At 39.2% G+C, this 14,541-nt stretch overlaps 1 protein-coding gene across 1 annotated transcript in view; it reads left to right on the top strand.

Moving 5' to 3' along the window:
• Positions 1 to 221: 221 nt before the first annotated feature.
• LOC121382064 overlaps positions 222 to 14,541 on the top strand; it is a 31,602-nt gene continuing 17,282 nt past the window's right edge. Inside the window, exon 1 of the mRNA XM_041511544.1 lies at positions 222 to 352. Within this exon, the coding sequence (XP_041367478.1) occupies positions 301 to 352 (52 nt within the window). The 5' untranslated portion in view covers positions 222 to 300. The remainder of the gene's footprint in view (positions 353 to 14,541) is intronic.

Genomic DNA, 14,541 nt, shown 5'->3' with positions numbered 1-14,541 from the left:
CCATCGGTCATAATGCATCCGGCCAATAACTCTATTGATCTTTACATCTGAACTACCTGCCGTGACAGCAAGGATGAGTCTTTGAAGCAGCTACAGCGCCGAGCCCGCCCATCTGAACTCCTCTGACCAGTCATTCTGTCAGTCGGCCCCGCACTCGTCAGATCGAGAAGAGTTCCAGTCGATCTTCAACACACTTGGCTTTGACGTCCAACCGTCGATCGATCGCAGCACGCAGTTTGAAATGAGTGGCTGACGACAGCGCGTGTGTCCTCGTGCTGTCAAAACACCAAGCTCGTGTCCATGGGATACCAGACTCGGGCGTGGCACGTCAATGTTGTTCTGTTGGAGATCAGTAAGTTTTAGTTATCATAGTTTTGTTTTGTTTAACGACATATTAAATTTTATTATATAGTACTTTTAGACTGTCTGCTGCTAAATTCTTAAGACCCCCCCCCCCCCCCCCCCCCCCACACACACACACACACACACACTATTCTATGATTAGTTCTCTTGAAGATCATTAAGTTTTATTTATTATAGTATGTCTCGGAAAGTGCATTGAAAATTTCCCTGGCTGCTTATGGGAATTTTTTGTTTGTTTGTTATGTTCAACGATATATTGTTATAATACCTTTTGACTCTGCCTGCTGCCAAATTCATAAGAAAAAACAAACTATTATAAGACTAGTTCTTTTGAAATTCGGTAGGTTTTGTTTATTATAGTATGTCTGTGGGAAAGTGCATATAAAAGCGTCCTTGCTACTAATGACAACTAAGCAGGTTTCCTCTAAGATTATATGTAAAAATGATCAAGTGTTTGACATCCAGTCGCTGGTGATTAATAAATTAATGTGATCTAGTGGTGTCATTAAACAAATCCCCTCACATAGAGCGTGTACATCTGAAATATTGTAAACATGTCTTATCAGTTAAAGACAACACCCAATGTCTCTGTATATTGTGAAATGGGCCGTATGCCAATGTTTATTAGCAGATATGAAAGAATTATTAAATATTGGTTAAAGATAGTTTCGAATAGAAACTCCATTTTATATCGTGTTTACAATATTTTAAGAGTAGACGCAAATAATATTTCATATAACGGATTGAAGTGGGCGTATGGTGTTAAATGTATGTTAGATAGTCTTGGTATGTCAGATGTCTGGTGGAGTCAAGATCAAGTGTTGCCTTACTTTCCATATATTAAACAACGGATATTGGATCAATATTTAAAAGAATTGAACGATCAACGTCATTTATTTCTAAATTAAAACATAATAAATTCAAACAAAGTTTTGAGTGTGAAAAATATTTATCTTTTATTTCATCAACACATTTAAAACGTTCACTAACCAGACTACGATTGTCCTTTCATAATCTATTATGCGAAACGGGTCGCTATTATAATACACCTTATGATCAGAGATTTTGTACATTATGTAATATTAAAGTTATAGAAAATGAATATCACTTTTGTGTTAGTTTACCCAATGTATAGAGATTTAAGACAGTAGTATTTAAATAAGATTTACAATAGATGGCCAAATATCCAAAAGTTTTATAGGCTAATGTCTTGTGATACTCCTAAAATTGTTATTAATTTAGCAAAATATGTACATCTTGCTGTGCAGAGACGCCAGTTATTGTTATAATTGGTTTTTATCTGTTCTTCACAGCTTTATACTTTCATGTATTTTCTTCAACTAGCCGTCTTACTGAGTCACGGACTTTACATTTAATTTGTATTTTTCAGTGTATGTTTGCTATAAGTGTTATGTAATACTTTATGCAATAAACTTGTTCTTACCAAAAAACCCACGTTCAACTTTATTACAGTATTTATGCCATATGTCAAGTTCGTAAAATCATTCCAAATTAATTTAAGTTAATTGGTAAACATGCGTATTAACTCTACCTTCTTACAAAGTGTTATTCATAAACCCACTTTAGTGGTATCAAGCTTCCTAACATTTTGTGTTTTATCATGGGCACAATCAAATCACTAGCAAGGTGTTACATCAGTTGTTTACTGAACTTCAAGAGTAAGAATGCATTCGAATATCACAAAACAATTCTAAAATTAGGTGATGGCTAAGCTGTGTGTTAACTACCTTCATGTAGACTATTATCAAGTTTTGAAACGTCCAAATTAATACACAAATATTAAATAATTTCCTGAATCAAGTTCAACCTGTTATGGTGGCCCAGTGAATATTATTGTTATACTTGTTGTGCAGAGTTGTGAAGGGAATACGTATTTCTAAGATCCATGAAACGTTTACAATTACAAACCACACGTCACAAATATAGTTCCAACGAACATATTCAATAGATATATCGGATGCCCCATCCTCAAAGATGACTTCTGAACAAACCGTACATAGATTATGGTGTTTGACTGCTGCTTTCTTTTCCGCGTGATATTCATGGACAAACCTTTTAAGCTATGGAAGCAGTGGACATTTAAAATGTGCCCCTTTGCTACTTTGACAGCACAATACGCTGAACCACTGTATAGCTGGTTGGTTGCCCTACACCATTGATATATATACTGAACTGGAAAAGAAACATCACATATTAGTGGGTTTCAGTATGCTTATTTTTAAATATTCGAATATATGATTTGGAAGATCTGAGAAAGTCGCTTTTTTGGTACACATTTGTGGTGTCTGTGGAATGTTTCATCATAAATTATTGACGAGGACACCACCATTACAGGTACGTTGGGACGTTGCAAGTCAAATACCTTGTATTGCCAACCCTCGACAAGATATGCTGCTCAACATCCGCAAGACCGGCTCATTAGAACCATTGAGACAGCTCATCAAACCATTGGAACATAGCAACAACCCATCAGTACCGACATGGTTTGTCCTCGCTTGGCATCTAACAACCATTCATGTCAACGTCCTGCTCGGGTAATTTTTCTGACTCAAAACAACTGCAATTGGCCACCGCTCGCCAACACTTGACGCCACCAGCAATGGATAAACAACTCTTTCAGATAAAAGTCGGTATTGTATTTCTACCGCGTATGCCAGAGTAAGGTGGCGAACGTTATATAGACGCTAGTATGACGAAGAGAGATCCATGGGATGGGCAACACATCATGGTGTGGGGAGGAATCTGGAATTACCAGAACGTCTACTTGCCTTTTAAAGAGACTACCCAGATTGTGTTGCATTGTAAGATGTTTCTCACTAATAAAATCGTTTAAGGACTAAAATTACATATTAAATATATTTATTTATATTTATAACAATACTTTTTAACGATTGTAATTATATTTTTACCACATTTTTCTGCATAAAATATTAGTGGCTGTATATTCAATATGTTTCTGGTCGTCCTAGTGTTTGCAATTAGCTCAAACTGGATTTTACCTCCCAATAATTTCATGCATACGAAAAACATATATTGAAAATAAAATGAAGTTGGACTTAATACAAACACTAGAACGATCAAAATCACATTTAATATAAAACCACTAATATTTTATGCAGAAAAATGTGGGTAAAATATAATTACAGTCGTTAAAGTCTTGTTAGTTGCCAACATCTCAACAACTGCAACAAACTCAGGACAGTCCCTTTAATTCATTTTGTTTTGAATATAACTCTATGTAAGTTTATTTCCACTAAAAGTTCAAACACGCCTGTCTTGGACCCATCGTATTTGTTCTCTCGAACAAGTACATTTAGAAATCCACTTCCAATATTTTCATTTGTCACAATAAGTGGTTTGTTTTATTCAAATTCAAAGACGTTTTTGTTTGCTTAAGTCGAAATCGCGTTGAAAATTTTACTTGTACACTGGACAACCATTGACATACATTTTGCTTCTCTGGGCGGATTTTTACTTCTCAGTACAACGGGCAATGACGTAGCGAATGTTGGGGGGGGGGGGGGGGGGTAACCCCCCAAACACATCTTCTTTTTTTAATTTACTGCATTAAATTTGATAAAATCAAACATACATGAATACGTAGTGTTGCCCCCCCCCCCCCCCATAAAACTGGGTTGGCCCCCCAGTATAAAAATCCTGGCTACACCAGTGCAAGCCAGACAAGTGTTCATTTCGAACCCAGCTTTGGACGTGCGTGACTATGAATGTATTGCGTTTCGATTTGGATATCTTTATGGGAATCTGTCGAGTCTTCCTGGCGTCGAATTCAAGTCACGCACCGGCATCACCTCGCCGCTCAGTAGATGAACTATCCACGGTCTCCATTTAACGTATACATTTATTACTTCATTTTATTACCCACTCATCGGTAAAATGTAACTGTTTGCCTTAAATTACGTGAAATTGGACGTGATGTCAGTTTCTAATAAATCAATGCACTTAAAAGTCTATGTAGGCGGAAAGGGCGCAATTTTAGAACGTGATTTTTTCCCCTCCTCAATGCACCAAAACGTTTATTGAGCAACTGTTGAGTTGCACAACATTTGCGCTAAGCACCAATGACGCGTACCGTCTTCATAATGTATGGTACGCTTATCTGAACGATATAATCATTAACAATTTCAAAATCGTATCTCTGCATATGGCAGTCTAATGGGTGTCATGACAATGTCCTGACTGCTCTAACGAACTATTGCTGGATTTTTCGTTTATAAGAGGACTGCCACTCTCAGGATAATAATTATATCTTTTCTGTAATACTGGAGGACTGCTACTCTCGGGATCATTAATTATACTCTTCAAAAAACGTAGGGGAACTCTAATAAGAATTTCCAATTGCCAAAATTGTAAGGTATATTAGCTGTGGGGAATGGTTATAAGATAATAGTGAATTAATTGGGCAAACATTACAACCGGTACTTCAGTATTACAGTAGGTTTTATGACCACCAAAGATCCTGAAGGACGATTGGGGTCAGAAGTGAAATTTGAAAGTTGACGTTTTTTTTGTCAGTAAATCGCAAATTCAAACAATAAAAATGACCAAATACAAAACAATAACAACTGTATGATCAATAGAATGAAAAAGATTGACAGAAACAATGTTCCACAGTGCTTAAAGTCGCACGCCCTAGTTTCAGCCCGTGAAAATTAATTCTAATTTTGGTTAATCTACAAAACTGTAACACACTTAGATCACGTTTTTATAAAATAGAGTGAAAAATCAGGTTTTATATCGATAAATACCATGGGAATCCTCGTGACCCAATTACTTGAAATAATTTTGAAAGTTAGTATTCTGATTTCACCGGTATATGTCGCTCGAAGCACAGAAATGCCTATGTCACGACAAATTTTCCAGAGTGCACACAGACTTGGGATGCGTTCCTTTCATCTCTCCTGGGCATGTTCCAACTGTTCTGTCCTGGACAGCGAAAGGAATGAGTTTGGAACAGGAAGTTACTTTACCAACATGGGTGCTTCTGTTGAGGAAGTGGCTGCTGCAGCAATCATGATACTTGAATCGGAATAAGACGACAATGATAGTCCGTCACTGACCATGTTGACTATACTACAGTGTTTGAAATAATAAATTTTATATATAAACCGCAATTAGCCTACATTTGCTATTCGGCACCGGATACTAGTGGCTAACCTATTGTTATTAGCAGTTAGATGCACCCTTTATTATTGTTGGTAGTAGTGGTAGTGGTAGTGATAGTGGTGGTGGTAGTGGTAGTAGTAGTACAGTCTGTAGGAACCAGAGGTGGGGAGGCACTTCCCCTCCCCAGGACGAAAATGTAAGGTTTTTTTTTTTCCTACTCTATTTAAATAAAGGTAACAATATAGCTTGTGCCACCCACCCCCACCCCCTAAGGTTGTATCCCCTCTCCAGATATCGTAAGACTTAGCAAAAGTATTGGTTTTAAGGGTTTGTAACGTTTTGTATTGAGATACTTACTTGTCTGAAGAAAAACCTCACAAATGAACGACAAGCAAACGACAACAAATCGGATGTTGATTGCGCGAACCGTGCACTAGAAAACAAACCGAACCAAAATGATAACGGCCACGTGGTATACCAACGTCTGTGATGTTGAAACGGGAAGATCCCCTCTAAAAATAGATTAGACATTGTCTACTCAACGTTTTTTTCTCAGATGCGTTTTTAAGAAATACGAAATATGCATTTTGTGGTATTACAAACACCAGGATTACCGGGATTACCAAAAAACACTTCAGGTGAATGGAAATGTATATTCTAAATAATAAAATGTAAGTAAATTGCAATTTTATTTGTGAGAAAATGGGTTTAATAGCGCAAAACAACGGCGTAATGGTTAACAACTAGGGCGTGTCCCTTTAATGGACTTTCCTGGAAATTCTGAAAATCGAGAATGACACTCCACGCACGTGTACGGGGCAATTACGTGATGCATGTGCAAACTATGGAATGTGTTTCGGTATATTGATAAACAGACCTGAACGTTCTTTACTAGGGTGTCAAAACGTATGTTCGGTCTAATAGTTGATATTAACATTATTATTTCAGACCGGCCTCGGTGGCGTCGTGGTTAGGCCATCGGTCTACAGGCTGGTAGGTACTGGGTTCGGATCCCAGTCGAGGCATGGGATTTTTTATCCAGATACCGACTCCAAACCCTGGGTGAGTGCTCCGCAAGGCTCAATGGGTAGGTGTAAACCACTTGCACCGACCAGTGATCCATAACTGGTTCAACAAAGGCTATGGTTTGTGCTATCCTGCCTGTGGGAAGCGAAAATAAAAGATCCCTTGCCGCTAATCGGAAAGAGTAGCCCATGTAGTGGCGACAGCGGGTTTCCTCTCAAAATCTGTGTGGTCCTTAACCATATGTCTGACGCCATATAACCGTAAATAACATGTGTTGAGTGCGTCGTTAAATAAAACATTTCTTTTCTTCTTCTTTTTATTATTTCAGGTTCCCCTACTTTTTTTTGAAGAGTATATATATTTTCTGCAATGTTGGAGGACTGCCTCTCTCTGTATCATAATTATATCCATTCTGAAAATACTGGAGAACTGCCACCCCAAGACTGGTTTGACAAATCTAAACCAGCATCAGACAGAAGCTAAAGCCTAGCGCACACGGCACATAAAACTGTTTTTCAAAAACAGAAACAGGTTTCATGTTTACATCAATGTTGGGGCGGGTGGTAAAGCGCTCGCTTGATGCAGGTCGGTTTAAGATTGATTCCCGTCAGTGGCCCCATTGGGGCCATTTCACGTTCCAGCCAGTGCTCCACAACTGGTGTAACAAAAGCCGTGGTATGCACTATCATGTCTGTGGCATAGTGCATATAAAAGATCTCTTGCTGCTAATCGAAAAGAGTAGCCCATGAAGAGGCGACAACGGGTTTCTTCTCTATATATCTGTATGATCCTTAACTTTGTCTAATGCCATATAACCGTAAATAAAATGTGTCGAGTGCATCGTTAAATAAAACATTTCCTTCCTTCTTTCGTTACACTAATGTTAACCACAGACGTCCGAAACGAATATCGCAGACGGCGAATGAAAACATGCGAAACACGACAAGTAGCACCCCCAGATTGTGAAGTCACATGATTACAAGACCACGCCGGTTCGCTGGGGGTGGAGATTTTGATATGCGCCTCGCATTCGTTCGTTGATTGGTTTATCGTCGATTGATGTTTCGGCAGTAGTGAATTTGTGTTTAGCAAACAACACACACAGCGAAACACATCGGAGTTACGTAGAGGGGTGGGTGGGTGGGTAATTAACCGAAAAGGTCCAAAAGGTTTGAATACCCTGATATATGTAGTTTATGAAATGGGGTTTTATAGTTGCCAAATCTAATCCAATTTTTTAAAATTTTGATGTTTTTAACAATGTTGAAATAGTTTAAAAGATTTGATAAACCACATTTTACAGAAATGACAGAAACGTTTCACTTAAATAGGGCCCAGAGTTTAAGCGTCGGTCCAAAATGGTGACCTTTTGACCTCTGTTGACTTAATTAAAGATATTTACATTGTTTGAAATGCTTTGAATAGTAGAGACCAATAGTGTTAAAATAAGGGGTCATTTGTTATTTTATCTTGTATATTGACTGACCTACAACCATATCCCTAATTCCTTCATGGCGCAGATTTCAAACTGTTATTAAAAACATTAAAATAAAAAATAAAAAATAGGAATAGATCTTGCAACTAAGAAACCCCATTCCATAAACTACATATATCAAAAATATAGTTTGTGACACCACTAGAGTACATTGATATATAATCATCGGCTATTGGATGTCAAACATTTGGTAATTCCGACATATAGTCTTAGAGAAGAAACCTATATTTTTTTCGTTAGTAGCAAGGGATCTTTTATATGCACCATCCCACAGACAGGATAGCACATACCACGGCCTTTGATATACCAGTCGTGGTGCACTGGCTGGAGCGAGAAATTACCAATGGGCCCACCGACGGGGATCGATCTCGAACCGACCGCGCATCAAGCGAGCGCTTTACCACTGGGCTACATCCCGCCTCAACATTGATGTAAATATGAAACCTGAAGAGGCCTACCTTGCACACACACACACACACACACACACACACACCCCAAATTGATTAAACTATGTTTTTCTAACAGTTTTGGACCTATATTTTAGGATTATGAATGGTAACAATGGATAAACTGGGACGCACTATGGTTTTGGAGGGGTTAAAGTGAACCATGACGCAAGATTTAAAAAAATTAGAATTATGGGGTAGAGATAACAAAAATGGACATAACTTAAGTTTAAATTAACACAAAATACTCTGTGACCACTAAAAATATTGGTATTGGTGTCCTCTGTTCGTTGGTGTGTATATTATAATTATTGTCATTATGTAGGTCAACAAAGGTCAAAAGGTCACAGATTTCAAGCAATGCTTAAAATCTGACATATAAGCATTTATTTGATAGTACTCTTTTAATATTCAATTACTTTTGTGTTAACAACTTAAAAACTGTAGGGGACATATTTTGTAACACACCCGAAGTGTTAGTGTTCATTTAATTTGCAAAGTAGTGTTTGCGTGACAAATGAAAAAGATCATATTTTTAACGTTAACAAAAATGTAGCTGTAGCTAAGTGAAATAAAAATGGTCATATCTCTAAACCAGATTAGTGTATACTAGCAAGCTGACATTCCACATATTGATATTGGTGAGAGGTATACGCATACCAGTGAAATATTCAATTGGGGTCAATAGGTAGGTCATCAGAGGTCGAAAGGTCATGGATTTCAGGCGATGCCCAAAATCTTACACCTAATCAAGTTTTTTATTAGTACTTTATTGATGATCAATTATTTTTATGCTGACAACTTTAAAAAGTGTAAGATACCTTACAGCACGTGCAAAAAACAAACTGTTAAAAATTGCATGACATTAGCACAATAAAGAGGTCATCACTATTTGTGAAAATAAAGCATATAGCTTGACATCTACCGATGGGCAAACTGTCCTCATATCAGAAGTACCCATGTTAGAGTCTGACCAAGAAGAAACTGACACAAGGGTGACTCTGTACTGCAAATATGCAGAGATAAGATAAAGAACTTTGACTTATAGAAGCTTGGCGAGTCCTGGCAAGTCACTGGGGATCTTTCTCTTAGCTCAGAAACATTTACTTGCATGATGTATTAGATGACATCTACCACCAAAGTGGATGACCTTCGTTTGTCTATGTTAATGTCAAAGTGTGGGCTGACAGGAAGCAAACTCGACCCCAGGAAAAATGTTGACCTGTCAACTTTACCACCGCCATAAGTTGCCTGCATGAACACATTAAAAGGGTAAACTATCAAGTAGGGATTTGGAAGAGAGTCCATACACCCAAACCAGCTATTCCGGAACCGACAGACAATAATGGGTGGACTGCCGCTGGTGGACATGGAGGAAGACTGGAACCAAACTGGCGTAATGGGAAAATCCTGCCACCTACATTGGCTGATATCCTACAAGAGGTCCAATACAACACTGACAACGAAGAGGAAGGCAGTAACGATGACAATGATGATGACAGCTGTAGTGACAGTAAAGAAGTATCAAGTAGTGATAGCGACAGTGATTAATTATTAATCTCTGGTGAACCAAGATATTTTACAGGTGTGTCTGTGCTGTGCTCTACTGCCCCCCCCCCTCTCTCTCTCTCTCTCTCTCTCTCTCTCTCTCTCTCTCTCTCTCTCTCTCTCTCTCTCTCTCTGTGTGTGTGTGAGTGTGTGTGTATGGTTAGCACCAATATAAACAATTGGAATGTTTATTTTCTAATATATACTGATATGGTTTATTGTTACAACCATTCATAGTTCTCTCATAGCATGACAGTATTTTGTTTTGCTAATGTCACGCAAACCCACTTTAAAACACCAATGCACACTTATGCCTTGCACGTGCTGTAAGGTATCTATCTTACAGTTTTTAAAAATAATTGATCATCAGTAAAGTACTAATCAAACACTTGATTAGGTGTAGGAATTTGAGCGTCGTCTGAAATCCGTGACCTTTTGACCTCTGATGACCTACCTACAGCTACATTTTTGTTAACGTTAAAAATACGACCTTTTTCCATTTGTCACGCAAACACTACTTTGCAAAAATAAATTAACACTAACACTTCGGATGTGTTGCAAGATATGTCCCCTACAGTTTTCAAGTTGTTAACGCATAAAAATAATTGGATATTAAGAGTACACATCAAATAAATGCTTAGATGTCAGAATTTAAGCATTGCTAGAAATCCGTGACCTTTTGACCTCCGATGACCTACCTATTGACCCCAATTGACTATTTCACTGGTATGCGTGTACCTGTCACCAATATCAATATGTTTAATGTCAGCTTACTAGTATACATTGATCTGGTTTAGAGGTATGACCATTTTTATTTCCCCTTAGCTACAGCTACATTTTTGTTAACGTTAAAAATACGACCTTTTTCCATTTGTCACGCAAACACTACTTTGCAAAATAAATGAACACTAATACTTCGGATGTGTTGCAAGATATGTCCCCTACAGTTTTCAAGTTGTTAACACAAAAATAATTGAATATTAAACGAGTACTCATCAAATAAATGCCTATATGTCAGATTTTAAGCATTGCTTGAAATCTGTGACATCTTAACCTTAGTTGACCTACATAATCATTATAATACACACACCAACGAACAGAAGTCACCACTACCAATATTTTGAGTGGTCACAGAGTATTCTCTGTTAAATTAAACTTAAGTCATGTCCTTTTTTTGTTATCCCTACCCCATAATTCTAATTAAAACATCTTGCGTCATGGTTTATTTTAACCCGTCCAAAACCATAGTGCGTCCCAGTTTATCCAATGTTAATATTCATAATCCTAAAATATAAGTCCAAACTGTTAGAAAAACATAGTTTAGTCAATTCGTGTGTGTGTGGTGGGATGTGTGCAAGGTGGGCCCCCTCAGCCCACGGACTATATCAGGGTATTCAAAAATACTCTCAGACCGTTTGGACCTTTCCAGTTAAATAACTCCCCAACCCCAACCCCCTTCCAACCCCAACCCCCACCTCACCCCACCCCTAGCTCTTGGACTAGAAATGCCTGCACGTGTTTTAGAAACGAAACAAGTTATATTCGCGAAACACGTTTCGCTAAACTTGCAAAATGTTCTTTTTTTTTTTTTCGGCAACGCACACGGCAACCGAACTCAACCTAAACATGTTTTTGTTTCGGAAAAACGTGTTTTTCACTGCCGTGTGCGTTCGTCATAAGCCATCTTGAGAGCGAAACCGTTCAAACTAAACCGCACGACATCTGTTATTTGTCTGGCGTATAATAATTGCCCCGTGTGCTCGTAGTCTAAAAATCGAGAAGAAATCCACGATCCGATCAACAACAAACATGATCTTTTATATGTACATTCCTACAAGCAAGGACAGCATATACATATAATATACATTTATATGTTTGATTAGAGGTATATCATAAGGAATTTATGTACATTTGTGAAATTGATTAATGATGTGTCGTACATTAATTTATTTATAAGTTTGATTATTGTGTACGTAGCCTTATATGCAATATATTTCCTGCCGAAATGTTAGTTAAATACCTCAAATGTAACACAAACGGTGTCTTGAGTGTATAAAGTGCTGTACTGTTCTAAACCATAGTTGCCTTGGATATTAATCTCGCCGAACGGTTTACGTGGCGGGGTCGTGTTTGGGGAGGCGACATAGGCGTATTGGTTCCCATTTTTGTAGGGGGAGGAAAGGGGAGGCCGTTTTTGCCCGAATTAAATAAAAATGCCCAAATCTAGATAACAATATTTATTTACATTAGCATCACTGCTAAACAACTATATAGGATTGCAAACGAATCACTACACATTTTGACACGAATTACAACTAATATTTTGAGTAGAATGATGGAAATGCACAATCAAAAGGTTTCAGCCCAGCATATTTTGCCCGAATATCTCTATCGTGTTCGCCAGAATTTGATGATGTTCTCCAGCACTGGGGGATGGGGGTAGTTGCTCCCCCTGTACCCTGTCTAGTACGCTTATGGTCTGCGATCCTCAAGGATGCACACTTTCGACTGAACAATCAACAACTTGTAACATTTAATATTTTGAACAAAACGACCCTACCAAACAACAACTATCCCAAAACCCCACTAGCTGAACTTCCACAAACGTGTTTTCCCGCCATTCGATAATCATAGCTGGTTTACTGTTGGTGTGGGCTGTTGACACTGGTTTTAGCTGTATGCACTATGTCAATGGGTATAGACGTGGACATTGTTTGTCGTACTTCCAGCAGAAAACTGTTCAGGCACGCCTTTCGTGGGCACAACCTATGACCTCGCCAGTGAGTTCTGCCCAAGACAAGGGAACTAACTGTGTTTATAATTTTCCATATGTTTCATTTTCCCGTGAAGTGTTCATCGAGTAATATGCAAGGTCTGTTTTGATTGCTACAGTGTCGTGGAGGAATAATCACTATTGATGACAATTTGCCTTTTGTAAGTCTCGTTATCAGGGAAGAGCGGCGCGTAGCCCAGTGGTAAAGTGTTCGCCCGATGCGCGGTCGTTCTGAAAGAAAAAAAGAAATGTTTTATTTAACGACGCACTCAACACATTTTATTTACGGTTATACGGCGTCAGCGGTCGTTCTGAGATCGATCCCTTTTTGTGGGCCCATTGGGCTATTTCTCGTTCAAGCCGGTGCACCACGACTGGTATATAAAAGGCCGTGGTATGTACTATCCTGTCTGTGGGATGGTGCATATAAAAGATCCCTTGCTGCTAATCGAAAAGAGTAGCCCATGAAGTGGCGACAGCGGGTTTCCTCTTTCAGTATCTGTATGGTGCTTAACCATATGTCTGACGCCATATAACCGTAAATAAAATGTGTTGAGTGCGTCGTTAAATAAAACATTTCCTTCTTCTTATCAGGGAAGAACAGTTGTGGCACGAATGAGGATCGAGCGTCTGGGAAACATGCCATTCAAGGGGTGGGGTGGGGTGGGGTAGGGGTGGGGTGGGGTGGGGTAGGGGTGGGGTAGAGGTGGGGCGTACCGCCCAGAACTGAGGGAGACGGAGACAGAGCGAGACTCACAGAAATCTAAAACCGAGTTTTGTCCAAGAGGCCCAGTCTCGGTGATGTGGTTAACCCATCTGACGTGAGGCTGATGTGTATTGGGTTCGCCTCCCGGCAACGGTTTCCACCCAGAACGAGTTTAATTACCACCACACCGACTTCTCTCTCACTGGACAGACAGTTCAGATAGCTCAGGCGTGTGCGCATAACAGCGTGCTTGAACCTTAACTGGATATAAGCAGGAAAATAACTATTTGAATGAAGGAAGGAAGGAAATGTTTTATTTAACGACTCCACACATTTTCATTTACGGTTATATGGTGTCAGACATATGGTTAAGGACCACACAGATATAGAGAAGAAACCCGCTGTCGCCACTTCATGGACTACTCTTTTCGAGTATTAGCAAGCACCATCCCACAGACAGTATAGTACATACCACGGCCTTTGTTACACCAGTTGTGGATCACTGGCTGGAACGAGAAATAGCCCAATGAGGCCACCGACGGGGATCGATTCTAAACCGACCGTGCATCAAGCGAGCGCTTTACCAATGGGCTACGTCCCGCCCCGGAATGAATGAATGCATATTTTAACGACCCTCTCAACAGATTTTAATTACTGTTATATGGCCATGCAATGGGATACTCTTTTCGATTTAATAGCATGGAATATTTTAGATGCGGCACCCACTAGACAGGATAATACATACCATGGTGTTTGTTACGCCATTTGAGCATTTGATGGAACGATAAATAGACCAGCCAACTGGCATCGATCCTACACCGACCGCGCATCAGGCGAGCGCTTTACACTGGGCTACGCCCCGCCCCCATAAATGATTCATTGAATGTCCTTGGGCGAATGATAGCGCCGCCCCTTGGCCTGCGCTCGTGTCGCCGGAAGCTCTATGCTGAATCCCATTACTGGAGTACTCTGCTCGCTGATCGTGACACGTAATCTAATATCGGTCGTGTTTCTTGTCCGTCAGGACACAAGCTGATTA

This window comes from Gigantopelta aegis, chromosome 9, assembly GCF_016097555.1.
Source record: "Gigantopelta aegis isolate Gae_Host chromosome 9, Gae_host_genome, whole genome shotgun sequence".
Taxonomy (NCBI): Eukaryota; Metazoa; Mollusca; class Gastropoda; order Neomphalida; family Peltospiridae; genus Gigantopelta; species Gigantopelta aegis.
The sequence above is the reverse complement of the archived record's forward strand: the minus strand, read 5'-3'. Positions and strand labels throughout refer to the sequence as shown.